General features: G+C 40.0%; 1 protein-coding gene across 1 annotated transcript in view; it reads right to left on the bottom strand.

Moving 5' to 3' along the window:
* Positions 1-14,310, bottom strand: part of ATF6 (activating transcription factor 6) — a 64,885-nt gene extending 50,575 nt beyond the window's left edge. The window contains exons 1-5 of the mRNA XM_053470185.1: positions 14,133-14,310; positions 7,293-7,369; positions 7,109-7,196; positions 6,228-6,331; positions 22-148 (exon numbers count right to left, since the gene is read on the bottom strand). Of these exons, the coding sequence (XP_053326160.1) occupies positions 22-148; positions 6,228-6,331; positions 7,109-7,196; positions 7,293-7,369; positions 14,133-14,223 (487 nt within the window). The 5' untranslated portion in view covers positions 14,224-14,310. The remainder of the gene's footprint in view (positions 1-21; positions 149-6,227; positions 6,332-7,108; positions 7,197-7,292; positions 7,370-14,132) is intronic.
* Positions 14,311-19,959: the final 5,649 nt, after the last annotated feature.

Genomic DNA, 19,959 nt, shown 5'->3' with positions numbered 1-19,959 from the left:
AGTAAATATTGATTGGCACACCATTGGTCTGTGGTGAAATAATTGTAGGTTTCTCTTCAGGTTGTTCGGGAGATCTGGGACTTTGTGCTCCTTCAGAATACAGTGAAAGTGGAGACATCTGAGAATTAGAGGAGGCATCAAGGTCTTCCTATTGTACAAAACAAAAATCTGTAAATAATATGCCTTAAAAAATAGCCTTATAAACAACAACAACAACAACAAAATGAACATACTAGGATCCGGAACAGGGCTTTAGTAATGCCTAACACATTAGGAATGTTACTACACAGGCTGCACAGGGTGTCAGGCAGCATAGGTGCATCCACAAGAATTGGGAGCGAAGGTCCATTAGCGCTAAGCACATTCTTCCCTTGTGGCAGGTTTGGGATTGAACCCAGCTGGAGCCCACCTGTATCACAGGCACTCTAGCCAGCTATACAGGCCAACGTTGTGGCACACAAAATAAAGTAACATAAGTAATTTGCAAAGTGTTATTTATATTAAAATAAATACATTTTATTAATTATTTACATGATTCGACTGTGGGATATACCTTTTTTTTTTGTTTAGAAACGGCATCCAATGCAATCAATTTATCTGGTGGGTGGTTAAAAAAAAACCCTTTTGTTTACACACCCTGACCATATCTGACAGTACGCACAATGGATCAGAAGTATTTACCTGAAAAAAAATACACTCCTAGCTCAATCTATTGAGTAACCCTATTACGTCTAATCTTTGCAAATAAGTGTCAATATCCATGGGAGTTTGAACCACTGACCCTGACCACCAGTTGTCTTTTGGGTCACCAGACTCTTTGCCTCCCCATGGACAATAGAGGCTTACTTGCTCCTGACTTTTAAAATAAATGCCACTAAAACAATCAACTGATAAACGTAGCACACAAAGAAATAAAATGTTTAATAAAGTTATTAGATCAACTCAAAAAAATAGTTAAATTGCTAAATTACTGGCAGTCCCTGAGCTGTTGGAGGTGTCACAAGGGTCTCCAATTGCCATACTCTACCTTGGTATAGTCCTGACTAAATGTTTCTGGACACTATGCCTTTAACAGGACATTACCTGGGGTCAAATTACTGGACTGCTATAAAACTATAACGATCTGCCATAGCTTTTTTCTGTGAGATGTGGCTTATTCCAGTTTGTTTCTATAGATGGTGCAAAGGAAAAACTAAAACTACAGCAGGCTGCCATATACAAATAGTATGACCCATGGATGTTTCTAACAAAAATAAATATGCTAAATTATGGGGGAGGAACCTGTCTTGGGCAGCAGAAGATGCAACAGATGACCATTATATCTGAAGAAAATTTAAAGAAATAGCCTAATATTCCTTTATTCCTAAAGAAGAATGCATATTAACCCCTTTAGGACACAGCTGTTTTTTATACCATTTCTAACAATTCTGCAGTACTCATGTTTTCCTGTAATTTTTTTCTATGGTGAAAAAAATGGGAAAAAAGGACTTCTGACTTTTATTTCAAAAATCCATTATTCAAAGTACAGTGAATTTGGCAAAAGCCTGTTTATTTACCGGTACGTATTGTGATGAAGATGACAGTGAATCAACAGAATGTGGAGATTGTACGGAACAACTGGAAGAAGCTGGAGACAAAGGTTCGGGTTTTTTTTTTTTTTTTTTTTTTTTTTTTTTTATTTTATTTAAATATTTTATACTTTATGTTCTCAGATTTAGAATACATCGGTAGGGTATTACAATGTCAAAAACAAAAAAAAAAAAAGGGAAAAAGAAAAATAAATTCTTGAATGGAATTATAAGCAATTAAACACTTATTCAAAACGAACAATGCGTCCATTCATTATTATGTTCCGTTCTACCGTAAGATATATGATTATTTAAGAATTTTATAAACAGAAAACAGTAGACTGCTACCCGAACCGAATAAAAGAAAAAAAAAAAAAGCAGAGAATAAATTACAGCATATTATCTAATATAAGCTGTAACTGTGGCAAGTAATTGCCAATCACAACACCACCCATAACATTCATCCAACAGGCAGTCATACATGGGAGACAATGAGAAGCATCTAGGAGCTAGCTATTAATCATAAAGTAGTTCATAGTGCAGTATAGTGTAACGTCCGCCCAGGGGAAAAAAAGGAAAAAAAAAAAAAAAGCAAGGGAAGTAAAAAAATTAAACCTCAGGTAGAGAATTTCAAAATATTTTCTGGATCAGTGTCTCGAAAGTGTTTCCAGGGTAGCCAGATATTATCGAATTTAGAAAGCTTGTTGATTTTAATATAGTATCCTCTTTCCATTAAGTACTGATGATTAGTTTGATTAATAACTGATCCCCAGTCAAATAGGCCTGCCTGTCTCCAGTTTCTAGCAATGCATATTTTTGCGGCCATAAGTACATGGATAATTAAAATTCTATGATTTAAATGGTATTTCTCAAGTCCCAAATGGAAAAGAAACATCTGTGGGTCTAGTTGGTCCTGAAAGTGGAGAAGTGAGCCAAGTAGTTGCAAGAGGTTATATCTCAAGTTTAGTAGTTGCGGGCACTCCCACCAGATATGGGCAAATGTGCCCATGTGGGAGAGACATCGCCAACATCTGTTTGAATGTGTACTACTGATTTTATTGAGTCTAGTTGGAACCAGATACCATCTATAAATTATCTTAATATAAATCTCTATTAAATTTATTGAGTGAACGTGCTTTCTTATGAGAACCAAGGCCTGACGCCATTGATCCAAGGAAAACTCGAAACCTAGCTCACTTTCCCACTTCAGGATTGGTGGATCTTTCTCATCCTTTTGCATAATTAATAAAAGTTTAGTTGAACTTGAGATTTGTTTCTTTTTTTTGTGAGTTGTTAGCCAATGTTCTACTTCCGGATTCCTATCGATTCCCACCTGATTAATAAGATTTTTAATCCTCAAAAAAGAGAATAATTCAGATGGTGGTAGAGAAAAAGATTTGCATATCTGGGGAAAGGGCACAATGGTATCTTGGTTTAACAAGTTACCAATGCAGGAAATACCGCATCCTTGCCATCTGGTCAGGTCTATATCTCTAATAAAATAACGAATAGCCTCCATTGGAGTAGAGGGCATAAGAGATCTTTTTATCCCCATACTTCGTTTGAGTTTAAGCAATGTTTTAAGTGTGTCATATATTATGGGATTCAAGATTTTTATATCTTTCAATCGAAGTGTGTCAGCCCAAAAGAGAAGATATAGTTCCTCGTGGCCCATGTCTGATTCCTCTATATATAACCATCTTGGGGAATTATTAGATTTTTTATCCCAAGCCAAATAATGGGTCAACATTGTAGCATCATGAAGTTTGTTAATACTCGGGTAGGATATTCCCCCTTTATTTGGTTTCTTAGTTAAAATGTTATTTGTTATCCTTGGTCTTTTCTGCTGCCAAATAAAATGGTCGATGGTTTGCTGAATACATTTCAAGATAGAGGTATGAACTCTCAAAGGGATTGTTCTAAAAAAATAGAGAATTTTAGGGATTAAGTATCCGTTTATTAAATGAGTTCGGCCAAGCCAAGAGATTTCTAGATTTTTCCACCTTGAGAGCTGTGCTTTTATTTTATCAATTAGATTTTTGTAATTACAATTAATAAGCAAAGGGAGTTCTTTTGTAATATAGATTCCAAGATAGTCTATAGTTTGGGAATTCCAATCGAGTGAACACAGAGACCCAAGCTCAGTTATTTCGTCTTGCGTAAAACAAGTCGTGATGAGTTGCGTTTTGCCAAGATTAATTTTGTAGTTAGAAATTAAACCATATTTATCTAATATTTTAAAAAGTGCAGGAAGAGAAGAATCTAAATTCGTCATTGACAGAATAACGTCATCTGCATAAAGAGAGATTTTAAAAGACTCTGAGTTAATTTGTATGCCAAATATATCGGACGATTGTCTCACTAATTCCGCAAGAGGCTCTATACTAAGGATATAAAGTAAAGGGGCTAGTGGGCATCCTTGGCGGGTTCCGTTCCTTATAGGGAACCAATCTGAGTCCAGTAAGTGACCGACCACTTTAGCAGTTGGATTAGTGTAGAGGTTCATGATGTAATTTTTGAATGTTCCTACGATACCATATTTTATGAGCACCGCTTCTAAGTATCTCCAGTTAACCCGGTCAAAAGCTTTTTCGGCGTCAAGCGCCAAAAAAGCAGACTTAATTCGAAGAGAATTAGCCTTATGTATAAGGTTTAAAATCTTACGGGTATTGTCCGTAGGACTTCTGCCTTCCACAAATCCTGTCTGATCCTTATTAATGATATGTGGTATCACTTGTTTTAGTCTCTGAGCTAAAATTTTAGAATAAATCTTGATATCTAAATTGATTAGAGAGATAGGTCTATAGTTAAGTGTTGAGCTTGGGTCCTTGCCTTCCTTGGGGATTGGGATTATTGCCGCTTGAAGAAGTTCTGCCGGTAGTTGTGCCTTTAAAGAAAAAGAGGAAAATACTCGCAGTAATAGCGGGGCAATCATATGCTGTAGTGATGTATAAAAAAGAGAAGAAAATCCGTCTGGGCCAGGAGCCTTGCCTAATTTCATTTCTTTTATAGACTTATTAATTTCTAATAATGAAAAAGGTTGGTTTAGAAATTGTGTTTGTGAAGTCGAAATTTTTGGAAGCTTTAAATTCTGTAAAAATGTGTTTATTTCCAGGTCCGACTGTGAGACCTCAGGAAGATTATATAAGGTTTTATAATAATTAGCGAAAGCGTTAGATATAGCTTTAGGGGTAAGAAAATGATTATTTCCAACTATAATTTTTTTTATAGTTTCAGTTTTTTGTTTAGCTTTAAGTTTGTTAGATAATATTTTTCCTACCCTATTGCTAGAATAGTACCATTTCTGGCGTAATTGTAAAAGCATCCAATTAATTTTTTCCTGTTCTTTAGTTACAATTTCCTTTCTAATAAATTTTATCTGATGAAGCAAGGGAAGGTCCATGTTATTTTTATTAATTCTCTCTAACTCGGCTAATTTTATGTGAAGTTCTGTCAACGTAGAGCCCCTCCGTTTCTTCTCTCTAGTGCCTATTCTTATCAAAACGCCTCTCATGTATGCCTTAAAAGCGCACCAAAGAGTAGGATCTGATACTTCCCCATTGTCATTTGTCTGACAAAATTGTTTAGCCTCCTGTAACAATTCATCTGAAATTGTTGTGTTTCTAAGTAAGGATTCGTTTAGTCTCCATTTATTTCTTATTTTATAGTCGGGATTGTTAGTTATATCTAAGAAAACTGGCGCATGGTCCGACCAAGTTAGTTATATCTAAGAAAACTGGCGCATGGTCCGACCAAGTAATATTTCCTATCTTGGAGTCCTTCACCATTTTCAGAGAATTTGCTTTTGTCAAAAAAAAGTCAATTCGCGAATACGTTTGATGCATGTTTGAAAAAAAGGTGTAATCTCTCTAATGGGTGAATAGTACGCCAGCAATCAAACAAAGAATTTCTTAATAAAAAATCTTGAATCCCATAAGATGTATTTGTATGTTTTTTAGTGTGATGCTTAAAATGACTACGGTCTAACTTGGGATCCTGAACAGAATTGAAATCCCCACCTAATAAGAGGGTCCCTATCTGAAGGGAGTCTATTTTAGTAATAAGATTGTCCAAGAAACGAACCGAAATCCTGTTTGGGGCATAGACATTAACTAGTGTAAACGTAATGTCGTTAATTTTAACTATTAATATCAGGAAGCGTCCATTGGGGTCTGCCTCCTCATATATAAGGTCTATTTTAAGTTGTTTCGAAAAAATTATTGCCACTCCCCTTTTCTTTTTTACACCTATTAAATTGGCCGCATAAATATAGGGGTATGGTGCAAAAGGAAAAACTAAAACTACAGCAGGCTGCCATATACAAATAGTATGACCCATGGATGTTTCTAACAAAAATAAATATGCTAAATTATGGGGGAGGAACCTGTCTTGGGCAGCAGAAGATGCAACAGATGACCATTATATCTGAAGAAAATTTAAAGAAATAGCCTAATATTCCTTTATTCCTAAAGAAGAATGCATATTAACCCCTTTAGGACACAGCTGTTTTTTATACCATTTCTAACAATTCTGCAGTACTCATGTTTTCCTGTAATTTTTTTCTATGGTGAAAAAAATGGGAAAAAAGGACTTCTGACTTTTATTTCAAAAATCCATTATTCAAAGTACAGTGAATTTGGCAAAAGCCTGTTTATTTACCGGTACGTATTGTGATGAAGATGACAGTGAATCAACAGAATGTGGAGATTGTACGGAACAACTGGAAGAAGCTGGAGACAAAGGTTCGGGTTTTATGCTGTCATCTGACAAGGAAAAACAAAAGATAGTCAGCATCCACTAGCACATTGCAAAGAATCACCAACAGAATAATTGGAAACGCTATTTTTTGTGTGTAGAATATATAGTAAGGTTAAAAATGACAAAGCCTGCAAAGTTCAATTCTTCTGTATCTGTTGATCCAAAAAAGCAAAAATCTAATTTTTGCTCAAGAGGTAAAGCATTTCTTTTTCATCCAACTATCCACTATGCAGTGTTGTCTGTTAAATTTTAGGAGTTAAAAGATCCCCCAACATGTCTTTGAATTATTTTTTTTAATATACTTGCTTATGTTAATCATATCCTCAATATTTACTTTAAAGTAAACAAACCAATTTGGAAAGTTTATCTTCATGGCCGAGATCTTCCAATAAATTTGTTTTGTTGCTGAACCCCTTCCAATTCCATGTCTTTTTATAAACTGATACACAGTATAAGTTGGTCAAGATTACATTCCCATCCTGTATTCCCTTACTCCTTCCAATTCAAGATAAGAACTTGTTTGCTTTTGCAGCAGCTGCCTTTGACTGCACAATAATGGGAAAATCTATTACTGACATGCACTCCCAGTTACTTCTGCATAGTGGATTTCCCTAGAATTTACTGGCAAGGAAGAGCTGCACACGTGGTAAATGTCATATCAACAAAATAGTCTAACACCACAATATTTAGGAAAATGCCATAGGATTAAGGACAGTGAACTTCCAGCACCGTGAGCAATCTGTCAATAGATTTTGTGTTTAACTACCAATAAAGCTACTAACCTGAAAAGTACTGATGTGAACAGTCCCATGGGGGTGAATTCCATGACAATAAGTCCACATTAAAATCCAAGTTATCAAAATTACTTTCCTGAAAAATCAAGAATGTAAAGCAATGAAAACTGAAAGCTCAAAACATTGTCACATATTAGATAAAACGCTTTAAATACATGCATGTTGTACTCACATATGCGTTGCACTTGTCATCTTGAAACAAATCATCAACATCAACCAAACCACTTAGTTCATCAAAAAGTGATGAATCTGTAAATAAATGTAAAAAAAGAAAAAAAGTCCATATAGTTCTCAAACTTAAATTAATACATCTTATTTCTAAATGGAAACACCACCACCAACACCACCACCACCACCACCCTCCTTTGGTCTATTCACAGATAGATGACTTGAAGATGGGAACCAATTGAGCAGAACATGTGTGTGTGCGCATACAATGATAGGTTTAATCGACCAACAATAATTTGGATACATTTTTTGTTTCGTTTTTGTTCTTTTCGTTTTAGGCAAAAATTTGCTTCTCTTGTCCTTCTGTCCTGGATGAAATACGGAGGACTTTTTCCATTTGGAAACAAAATTTGTTGTCACTCACCCTCTTTCATTCTTTCACACCTTGCTTACTTTCTTATACTCACTCACTTTCTCTCGAGGTCTCCCTACCTTCTCTGCTTACCACTTCTGTGTCCCAGTCTCCTTTTTGTCTGTATTCTTTCTTGGTCCGCTTCTCCCTGCTATCATCGCCCTTAAACTGCTCTCCCATGGTGCTTCCACAAACGCATGGAGCCTTCGCACACATCCTCTCCTTCGGATGAATGGGCAGGAAGCTGTCCCCATGGGATGAACCATGGCTCCATGCTTTTGCAGAAGTACTTCAAAAGGCCAGAATTATGCAGACAGATTTGTGGCGAAAGAGAAGCGCAGAAATACTTTTGCAGAAGCTCCATCCTTTTGCAGAAGCACTCTGGGATGTCAGGTTAAAGGAGCGGATTGAAGGAACAAGCGGACCAAGAAAGAATACAGGAGAACAAGAAGCAGAGCTGCAAAAAAGGAAACGGGACACGGAAGCGGTTGGCAGGGAAGATAGGAAGAGATTGAGAGAGAGCATGCCATCTCCTTAGATAAACATTGGCAGTAGAATGGTTGGTACCGAAGAGCTCAGTGGCTTTAAACATGGCACTGTTATAGGATGCCATCTTTGCCGCAACTAAGTTCATAAAATTTATGTCCTGCTAGATCTGCCTTAGTGCACTGCACAGTTGGGCTGCTGAGTGCCTCTCCTCTGCAGCATGGCTCACTACAGAGTTCTGGAGTACCTCAGGAAGCATCATGGCCAAGCACCTGCACACAAGTCAAGGATCACAGTGCAATGCCAAGTTTTGACTGAAGTGGTGTAAAGCATACAGCCACTCCAGTCTGGAGAATGGAAACATGTTCTCTGGAGTTATGAATCACGCTTTGCTATCTTAAAGGGTGATGGACGAATCTAGATATGGCAGAAGCCAGAAGAACACTGCCTACTCCAATGTATAGTGCTTACTGTAAAGTTTGGTGGAGGAAGGATAATGGTCTGGGCTGTTTGTCAGGGTTTGGGCATATCCCATTGGTTCTAGCAGTGATGTTAATGTTACAGCATACAAATACATTTTAGACAATTGTATGTTTCCAACTTTTGTGGTAGTTTGAGGAAGGCCCTTTCCTTTTCCAGCATGACTGTGCCCCTGTTCACAAAGCAAGGTACATAAAGACATGGTTTGGGACCTTAACCCCACTGAACAACTTTGCTGTTACTCCCCTCGTCTCACTCTCATCTGGCCGTAGCTGACAGGGACCATGACTTATTGCGGGGGTTGAAACACATGCTCCAGCATATTAACATAGGAGAGTTTCTGCTAATGCATCATTGCAAGGATATACTATTATGTTGAATTATTCTGACCAGTTTTTAAGAAGTAATGGTATGACCTAATGCAGTCAAGGGGTTTATCAAGTTTATGATTTAGTACCTAGGGTATTGAGAAAAACCACAGAATAGCAAGTACACCAAGGGCCAGAGGGCAATTTTGACTTTATCCATCCTAGATCAATATTATAAAGCAAACACACTGGTGCATATTTGACAAGGTACAATTATTACAGTTAATTGCATCAACCAGTTTTACTTCCTTATGAGCCACTGAAGCCTTTTGTAGTAACTAATAGTAACTGCTATACAAACAGAAAGAAAAGGGAAAAAAACAGAGTGGCTGATAGGGGTTCAGTAATAAGGAAAAAGTCTGGGGTAATAGTTATCAATTTTATTAAAGAAGTAAAAGGGTGCTTTTTTATAATCACATTGTACAACACTATGGAATATGATTGTACAATAGAAATCATCAAATAATTTCATCTTCTTCCTATTATTTCCCATGTTCCAGATACTGATTGGTTCGGATGATTTAACCATTTAAGTGATAGGTAACTTAATTTGACTGAATCTTCTGGAGGCCAGCCCAGGGACTTTGCTAACACAATACAACATTTTTCCTACTACTTCTAATATTTCCGACCAAATAATAAAAATAAGGAAAACAAAAGACCCCACCAACGGTCCTTTCACAAATATAGGTTTTACACATATGTAGAATAAAACAGTAGGCAAAAGCTTATTGCAGGGTTGGCACACATAAGTTGCTAGAAATATACTATGATTACAGCAAACAAAACTAAGTCTAGGAATAAAAACATGTTTTCACAAACCACTTTTGTGGGCTATTCCACAATAACACTCATTATTGCTGAAAGCCTCAGGAGCTGCAGTCAAGAAGAACTCGTGCATTGTTTTATAAAATAATATCAGTAATAACTGCAGTTATATAAATTCATATGGGGTATTTTACTTATTCAAGAGGGCATTCGTTATATAACACAAAATCAGACAAAGATGTACAACAAAAAGCAAACCAAACATATAAAATCTACTTTTCAACTACAGTTGCAATGCAGCCAGCATCTGAGCAGCGGGAAAGGAGGTCATATCCCAGCACTCAGACACAGGCCGCATGAGAGGGCTGCAAGGGAGGTGAAGACCACACTTGTCACCAGCTGCTGGACTACAAGGAATGAGCCTCCTCCGAGCTGCCCTACAAAGGAAGTAAGCTGGGACAGGATCCTAAATGTAGATGTGTATTCATGATAAATGGAGTGAGTTTCTATATGTGAGTATGTACATATGTAAATGGAATTATATATGAGTGTGAGCACATGTAAATGCGCGTATCTGAAGCTACCTGTGAAGCTGGAGTTATAAATGCGTATTAGACACGTACTTATTTTTTTCCTATAACTTTAGGGTAATGTTGCTTATTATACACAGGTATCTTTTATACCCAATATTTCACATTAATAGCACTACTAAACACTACTACTTAAGGAACAGGAATTTTTTTATCAGTCCTACATGCTTACATTTCTCCCTGAGTGTATCATTGTGGCACTCAATGGGTTAAAACCTAAGTCACTCTAACATGCTCTCATTGAGTTATAGCATTCATGTAATGTAGGGAAAACCATGTGAGATTATTCAGACACAAGTTGAATACCATGGGTAGACAATAGAAATGTATTTAACTCTACACTGACAAGGTCTAGGGGTCCACGCGATAAGACATATAAATATGCGCCTCTTTGGTATGGATTTCTGTTGCCTGTCCCCACTTTTGTCACTACAACAAGAACCAGGAGGTCATCAGACCTCATCATTTTTTACTATAGAGCCACTAGGTGGGCCAGCACGGACAAGCATTGTTCTATAAGGTAAGTGCAAAAGGAGGCTGAAATGGAAGCTGAAGTGAAGTGCACTCTATGGCAACAACCGACATAATTACATCGCTGGCCAAAGGTGTCAAACAAGTAAAAAAATTAACCTGGACAACGTATAAGAGCTATTGGGCTCATCTATTCTGCATTTTATTTAAACTCCTGTAAGGCATCAAACTATACTCCCCATGTATCCTAAAATGACCTGACTGTATTGTCCGCTCTTCTATTTCTGCTGGGTGGCAATTTCCCTACTCTTTCACACTTACAACAAAAAAATACATTCTTATATTTGCTTTTTTAAATACCATATTGGCTCGAATATAGGCCGCACTTTTTTCCCCCACTCTAAGTCTTTAAAGTGGGGGTGCGGCCTATATTCGGGGTGCCGGGCAGGCAGCGCGGTTAGGATACAGATCCCCCGCAGCGGTGCAGGGGACCTGCATCCTACTCCCCGATACGCTCAGACAGCCTCCCCTGCCAGCACTTCCCACGGGGGGGGGGGGGGCGTTGCCGGCACGGGAGGTTGTCTAAGCGTTTTACATCTATGCAATACAACTTGTATGCACGTATTGCGTAGATGTCCCCCGCCGGCCCCGCAAAACACCCGGGAGTCTGCTCCGGTAAGTAGGGGGGGGGCAGAGGAGGACAGTGGCAGCATTTCTCGGGGGGGGGGGACAGTGGTAGCGTATCTCGGGGAGGGAGGACAGTGCCAGCATATCTCGGGGAGGGTGCGGCCTATATACGGGGGCGGCCTATATCTGAGCCAATACGGTATATGATGTCCCTTTTCTCCCTTCTATAGATGTTGAGAGCCACCTCTACAACTGCTGCTGATTTTCAGTCATTTGAATGGCAAATTAGTTGATTTCATCAATATTTGCATGAAATTCATGCAGGATTCACAAGTGCCTGTTCTTCTGCGCAGACTAAAGCAGAGCTGGAAATTGGTGACATAATAGTCAGAATTTCAGAATTATAGCTCCAATCCCAACCAAGGCAAAAAGACATGTAATGTGTGCTCTGGCAGTGATGAAGGGTAGGGTATTAATCAACGAAGTCTACGTGCTAAGTAAAAATTGGCTGACAGTGCTGTGTATGTGTGGCCGAGGGTGGCAAGTGAGTAACAGAGTGTGATGTATAATTAGGGCACAGGAAGGTATAGGGAGCTTAGTCTTTCAATAGCAGGAAAAGAAGTATATTGTCGCAATTGTTCCTTTAACTTACTGTTCTCAGAATAAGCATGATTATTCCGCACCTTACATTCTATAATCCTATAGTATTTATAAGTGTAGTGTGAGTTAGGGGTCTTTAGGACAGACATCTGTTATGCAAAATTTGCCATATAGGTAGCTTTAATAAATTATTTAAAAAAAGGACACATGGGAATCACTCTCTAATACTCCTGTTCGTTCCTTCTATACCTCAAGTAATTATCTAATTATGAAAAGGTACGCCGCCTGTTAAAATACAATTCTTAATAAAACCAATGTTTTCAAGACATATATTACTGATGAAGATTAAATATGTTTGCTCTCCACAAATGTGTTATCTATGTTTATGATACAGATGTATAAATAGAATTTTCCCAAACCATTACTACGGTGTTACATAAATCACAGGTGGTTAAAATAGGGAACATTCACAGACTATTTTTTGTGTTTAAAAGCAAGATACCATTGTACAGCGCTGTGGAATATAATGGCGCTATATAAAGCAATAAATACAAATCACAATAATCTAATGGTAAAAAAGCCCTAAATATCCCACAGTAAAAAGGCATTAATCACTTTTTTGTCAGGTATCATTAAAATGCAGGTGTTAACTTTGTTGACTTGTTATCTTTACTTTGAATGAGCTGTGTTTTACTCAGTAGTGTACTGTGACTGCCCGCATGAAGACTGAACCCTGCTGGCAGCTGTCCGTGCCAAGTGCATATTATCATACTAGGCAGACTAACCTGTCACCAAAGCAAAAGGGTCAGATCCAAGAAGCTCTAAAGAGAGTTTAACACAGAAAGATAGTCTGTTAAAGGCTGACGAACTAAAAGGACCACACCAGCCCTATTTTCATGTAAAACACATATTCCGTAGTGTAGCAGTTAGAAATGAAACTGTCTCTACACCTGGCTACCTCTACTCAACAAACTTTTTCCCCCACCAACCTTTCCATTCCAGACAATGGAAGGCATATCTTTCCACTGATCATAAACAGTTCAATTTGCCTTACTGCTTAACACTCAATATGTTGAGGACAGTCAACACACTTTTCTGGCCCCAAGTGGACACCAGTCGATCGTACTAAGTCATGGGGTTAATAAGCATTTCCAATTAAAATGCTGTTCAGTACAATAGCACATCTGTGACTTTTCTCAAATCCTACATTGTATAGTTCTGTAAACTAAATAAATCGATATGCGGCTGAGATGGGTTATCTCTTACAGTACAGGAAACCGAATGACACATTCTGTCACCAAGGACCAGTCTAAACACCACGCATACCAGTCTGCTGCCTTGGTGTGCCTGCATCAAGATGGGTCTATATGTAATTCCAAAATTATATTAATTAAAGTTCCAGAATATGCTGGTGCCCTACACGTGTTATATAAAGATATATATGTGCATTGTATAAGGGGTATTTGCAGGTCTTTATAAACATCCTTACAGAAGGACTCGAAATAGTAAGCAGTAACTATATTTCTGGGTGTAGGTCATACCTTTACTAATCATTGAAATGTATTCATTTTCAGATTACACATATTATAAAATAATTCAACAAAGTCCCATTTCAGCATATGGTATAAATCAGCATTTTTAACATGTTATTGCCCTCTGCATATTTCATAAGAGTTACACAGAGGATGTAGAAGTACATTCAATAAATACGTTTAACACACTGTAAGTTAGGTATTAGCTGACTTGCAGAAATTTGGACCAAGTAGAACATTGTTTTCCATACTGTACTAGTACCCCCTTTTTTATTAATATGTCATGTATGGATCATGTATGGATCATGTATGGATCATGTATGGATCATGTATGGATTTATACTCTCACGTCTCGTAAGTACTTATTGTTGTCAGTATCATACATATTCCTATTTATTATCCTGCATTTCTTTCTGACACCCACACATCTACACACACACACACAGACGTGATGAGTATTATATAATCCTGCATTATAGAAACGTACACTGCTTCTAAACTATAACTTACCCCAGTCCAGTCCGTCTAGGGCTGACATGCCCCCACCGGGCCCGGGGCCCTGAAATGCTTCTAAAACCCGATTCTCGAGCTCGGCTGCCATGTCTCACTATTTCCGCAATGATTACTAAATACACGTCTGTCTTCACTAAGCAACAGAAGAGGACATTCTACGGTGGCCTGAATGGATCATAAAGCACAACTACCGCGCATGCTCCTTAACGAGGACCAGCATGACTCACGTGTAACTGCACGCTATGAAATATACAGGAAGAATACAGTCAATACAGTCAATGAATTTAGCTGGCAAGAACATTCTCACACACTGTCCAGAAAAAGGAAGCCCCGCCTACACAATGTGATGCGCTGTTTAAGGTCCATAGCTACACCCATTCTGCGAAGAGCAGTTCTATAGAATGTTCCGGAATTAGCGATGTCCGGACCATGAACGAATCGTTCTTTTGATCCGATTCTTTTCAGTGATCCGGACTGAACGATTCATTTGTAACAGTTCAGTCTGTGAATCATGCAGTTGTAACCTGATCCTAGAGTCCTCAGTCCTCAGCATTAAATTAACACTAAAGACCCCATTAACCATAACTGCCCCCAAATTAACCCTAAACACCCCATCAACCATAACTGCCTCTAAATTAATCCTAAAACCCCCATCAACCATAACTGCCCCTAAATTAGCCCTAAAGACCCCATCAACCATAGCAATTTATTAGGTAATTTATCTGGAGTACATGCAATTAATTTAGGGGCCGTTATGGTTAGTGGGGTCTTTAGGGTTAATTTAGGGGCCGTTATGGTTGATGGGGTGTTTAGGGTTAATTTAGGGGCAGTTATTGTTAATGGGGTCTTCAGGATTAATTTAGGGACAGTTATGGTTAATAGGGTCTTTAGGGTTAATTTTATGCTGAGGACTGAGGGTTAATTTAATTAATTTAATAAAGTTAATTTAAGGTTTAGTTAGAGGCAAAGGGGGTAAAGTAAGGGGAATCTAAATTCTGGGGCCAGTGAAGATTAATCCTGTATTTATTTTAAAAAAAGTATTGTATCAGTGAGATTCTCTGAATCATTCTCTGAACGATTCGAATCTCTGAATGATTCGCTGAAGGATTCAAATCGCTGAAGGATTCTCTGAACGACTCTCTGAATCTATGAGTCATAGTTCCTCTGTGAATGGATGAGCTGTAACTTGATCCGAGTCTGTGTCTGAGTGCTGTGCAGATTACTCACTCTAGGATCAGGTTACAACTGCAGTTCATGATTCACAGACTGAACTGTTACAAATGAATCGTTCAGTCTGCTGAACTGATTCATCCGGATCACTGAAAAGAATCGTATCAAAAGAACCATTCGTTCATGATCCGGACATCACTATCCGTTACTATTTTACCTAGGAGTAATCATAATGTGGGCTTTGAAAATAGATGAAAATGGATGTCTGCCCCAGAGATACAGTTGGCGGTAGTTGGGTATCATCTGGGCGCCAAAGCTAGGAAAGTCCGCGCACCCTGGCTCTGGGCAGGTACCCCCACATGCAAACACACTGTGCCAGCAGTCAGAAGCACTCCTATACTCCTTGAGGGCCACATGTTGGAACCCGGGGTGACATTAGTAGATCCATTAGTTTCTGTTAAGGTTTTAAAAGGTTTTCAATTTCAACCGTTGCTACATTGGGTTTAAAACTGGCCACCTAGCATTTACCGTTATGTTCTGTCTAACCCCCTGTAACATGACACACTATGCAGGACAATGCCAATATGTTTCTGCATGGAGCATACATCTTGACAATTCAGGTGCCCAACTTTAAATACCTTTACAGGGGATGTAGTTAGAGACAGGGAGCAGTAAATAAACCTCATGGCAGGAACACAATGTTTCCACTTGTGGAGGGGGGCAGGGTAAGGATGTCAGGTGGGAAGTGTGAAGGAATGAGGCATGATGTGTTTGAAGTGTAAAGCGTGAGGGGATGAGGTCTGATAGGGGTAAGGTGTGAGCAGGGCCGGCCCTGCCATGGAGCAGAGTGGGGCAATTGCCCCAGGCAGCATTTTTTTTCTTCTTTTTTTTTTAAGCGCAGGAGAGAGAGGGGCGCCGCGTGGTTTTCGCTTATCAAGTTGTCAGTACCCACTCGGCGCCCCTCTCTCTCCTCTGCGAGCCCTCTAGCTTGGTCTCAGTGCGGCTTGTAATGCTGAGCGCTGGAATATGACGTCATTTCTGGCGCTCAGCAGTGTAGCAGTGCGCACCGCGGCAGAGCAGAGTGACTCTCGCTGCAGGACTGCTAGAAGGTAAGTGAAGTACAAAGGGGAGAGGAAGGGTAGATAATGAGCAGGGGCGTCGGCCGGGGTGGGTGGCGGCATTTTAAACTTCACCCCAGGCGGCACCATGTCTTGGGCTGTGACTGTGTACAGGGGCATAACTTGAAACCACAGGGCCCTGGCAAAAAAATTGCCCCAGGTTCCCCAACTTCACCAAGCAATATGTCCACAGTCCCACCTTTGCCCTAAATAGCTTGTGAATGCCACCTTTGCCCCAAACAGCTTGTCAGTGCCTTTGCCCGAAGCAGCTTATTAATGTCACCTTAACCCACAAACAGCCTGTCTGTGCCATCTTTACACCATGTCGTCCTCCAAACAGCTGGTCTGTGCCATCATTGCCACTTGAACCCCCTTCCAACAAACACTCTGGTACAAATAAACACACTTACACAAATTACGCACACTCATACTCACGCACAGGTTCCCTCTCACAGCACTTAAGCTAACAAACACTCCATTTTACACCAGTTACACATCCATGCTCACACATACATTTACATATCCAGCTGGGGTTGATGACAGGGGACAGGGCACCATGGGGGTGGCCCGCACATGGTGCTTGAACACCGAAAGCCGGCCCTGATCACCACTCGCACTCCGTTTCAGATCCCTGGTCGGACCCACACCATATATTTGCTATGCGATTGGCATTGTATTGTGCTTCTCCCCTGCCCTGCATGTATGGCATGAGGACATCTCACACAGAGTCACATTAGGGTTACATATTGCATATTTTGCAATATGTAAGTTTTTAGTGGCAAGACCTCTGCTTATGGACCAAAAACAATTCGTAGATATGTTTCATTTTGTTTTTGGTCCATTTGTTTATGGACAAAAACATTTGTGTCCTGCCCTTTTGGATCAGATGAAATTCACAATGAAACTAACACAACCATACTGTCACTGATCCGACTCCCGGCGTTGGCGGGCAGACTGCCGCTCGCAGATGTCGGGTTCTCGACTCCTCGGTTCCCGGTACCGGAGGACGGACTGCCGTCCGCGGTAGCCTGGAGCTCGAGATCCCTCCCCGAAGCCCCGTCAAAGTGTCCGCCGCCGGCACGGGACTCAAGGGATTGAGTCTGAGGATTCCCCGGCCACCATACTTACCTCCTCTTCTGGCGGCGACTGCAGGAACTCTGGGGGCGCGGCTAAGCCGGCGTGGCTGGCAACGGGGTGGTGATGGACGGCTGAGGGCTCGGCCGTGACGTCATCTTGGAGGCGGGGTTTCTGATTGGTGAAACCAAGACGGAAATCCGTTTCTCCTGCACCCTGTTGTGGTCCTTTACCTCGTTTATTGCTGAACTCCTGATCTTCGTTATTTTTGACCCTTCGCCTGCCTGACTACTCTTTGGATTGTGATTCTGTACCTCTGCCTGGTGATTCGTGTACCAGTTTGGCTCGTCTGACTACCCGCTCCGTGTCTCGACCCCCTGGCTTGTTTGACTACCTGCTCCGTTTACCAGTTTGGCTCGTCTGACTACCCGCTCCATGTCTCGACCCTCTGGCTTGTTTGACTACCTGCTCCGTGTACCAGTTTGGCTCGTCTGACTATCTGCTCCGTGTCTCGACCCCCTGGCTTGTTCGACTACCTGCTCTGTGTAACAGTTTGGCTCGTCCGGAGATTCCTTCACCTGTCTACTCAGTACCTATATCTACCTGCCCGTACTTGGCCTCCTTACTGTTGGGATCCTTTAAGTCCTGGTTCTCTGTTACTTGGGGCCTCTCCCTTTGTATCAGGGGACTGGGCAGAATAACTCCTGCGGTAAGTGCCATTGTGCGGGTAGTCCTGACACAGACAAACACTAACATACCTAGATAAATACACAAGTTCACATGCAGACACTCACACATATAAATACTACTCTTAACTTAAAAGGAATATCAGGGAGGCAGAGAGGCATATAGGGGGTATAAGGTATATCTGGGGGCAGAGTAGCATATAGGGGTAAAGGGAAAACTGGGGGCAGGTTGTCAAATAAAAGGAAATAAAAAAAACATTTTTCTCAATCATAGTTTTTATTATATAAGAAAAAATAGTTTACATGTGAATTAATATATACTAGTAAAACGTTTTTCTTATAGCGTAGTCTTATATTCAGGCTTTTTCTTTTTTTCCTAAATTAATATTCCGCTGTTGTCTCTAATAATGTCACACAGCAAACAGCAGAAGTATCGTCTCGTTCTGTTTCAGTCCCTCAGCTAAATAAATAGGTTTGTTGCCGGATACCCCGCTGGCAAGTAAGCTATTTAGCTGACTCTGAGGGACTGACGTTGGAGACACAGCAGCAGTGGAATGCAAGTATCAGCTCGGAAACGGTATGGTCTCACTCTCACTGACTCTCATTTCACCCACACAGGACCGGCCTTAGGTGTTCAGGCACCCTGTGTGAACTACTCCTTTGGCGCCCACCCACCCCACAAAAAAGATAGGAAAAACATCTTGTAACAAACAAGTGCAAGTGCAAACAAGTACCGTATATTCCGGCGTATAAGACGACTTTTTAACCCCCAAAAATCTTCTTAAAAGTGGGGGGTCGTCTTATACGCCGGGTACTTACCAAGCCGGAGGTTCCCACGAAGCCACCAATCTCTCTAATCACTACTCGCCGGCTATTGATGCCGAGCGCAGGGATGCGGTCATGTCCCGGCGCCCGGCATCAATTGCCGGCACTTCAGACCTCGGCTTCCCTGCTCTCTAATCACTAGGCGCCGGTTATTGATGCCGAGCGCAGGGATGATGTCATGTCCCGGCGCTCGGCATCAATAGCCGGCGCCTAGTGATTAGAGAGCAGGGAAGCCGAGGTCTGAAGTGCCAGACCTCGGGCTCCCACAACTGGATGGAAGAAAGAAGACAGAAGATAAGGTAAGAGATGAGGAGAAAGGGGGGAGAAATATGTATATATATATATATATATATATATATATATATATATATATATACATATATATATATATATATATATATATATATATATATATACATATACATATATACATATACATATATATATATATATATATATATACACATATATATATACACACACACACTGGTGTGTATATATATACTGGTGTGTGTATATATATATATATATATACACAGGTGTGTGTGTGTGTATATATATATATATATATATATATATATACATACGTGTGTGTGTATATATATATATATACATATACATGTGTGTGTAAAGTCAGGGGTGTGTGGTGAGGGCAGTGTATAAATGTGTATGTATGGACAGGCATATGTGTAGATATATATATAGATATATATATTATATATGTGTGTGTGTGTGTGTGTGTGTAAGGGCAGTGCATGTATGTATATGTCAGCAAATCAACCAGCAAATCACCGGTAAGGTACATCGCTTGCCGTGATTGGCTGGTTGTTGTACCGTGGTAGAGGGGTAGTCTTATACGGCGAGTATAGTCCAAACTCTATATTTGGACTGTAAAAGTTGGGGGTCGTCTTATACGCCCAGTCGTCTTATACGCCGGAATATACGGTACAA

Source organism: Spea bombifrons, chromosome 6 (assembly GCF_027358695.1).
Source record: "Spea bombifrons isolate aSpeBom1 chromosome 6, aSpeBom1.2.pri, whole genome shotgun sequence".
Classification (NCBI taxonomy): domain Eukaryota; kingdom Metazoa; phylum Chordata; class Amphibia; order Anura; family Pelobatidae; genus Spea; species Spea bombifrons.
Note: the sequence above shows the minus strand (reverse complement) of the source record. Positions and strands in the feature narration are given on the sequence as shown.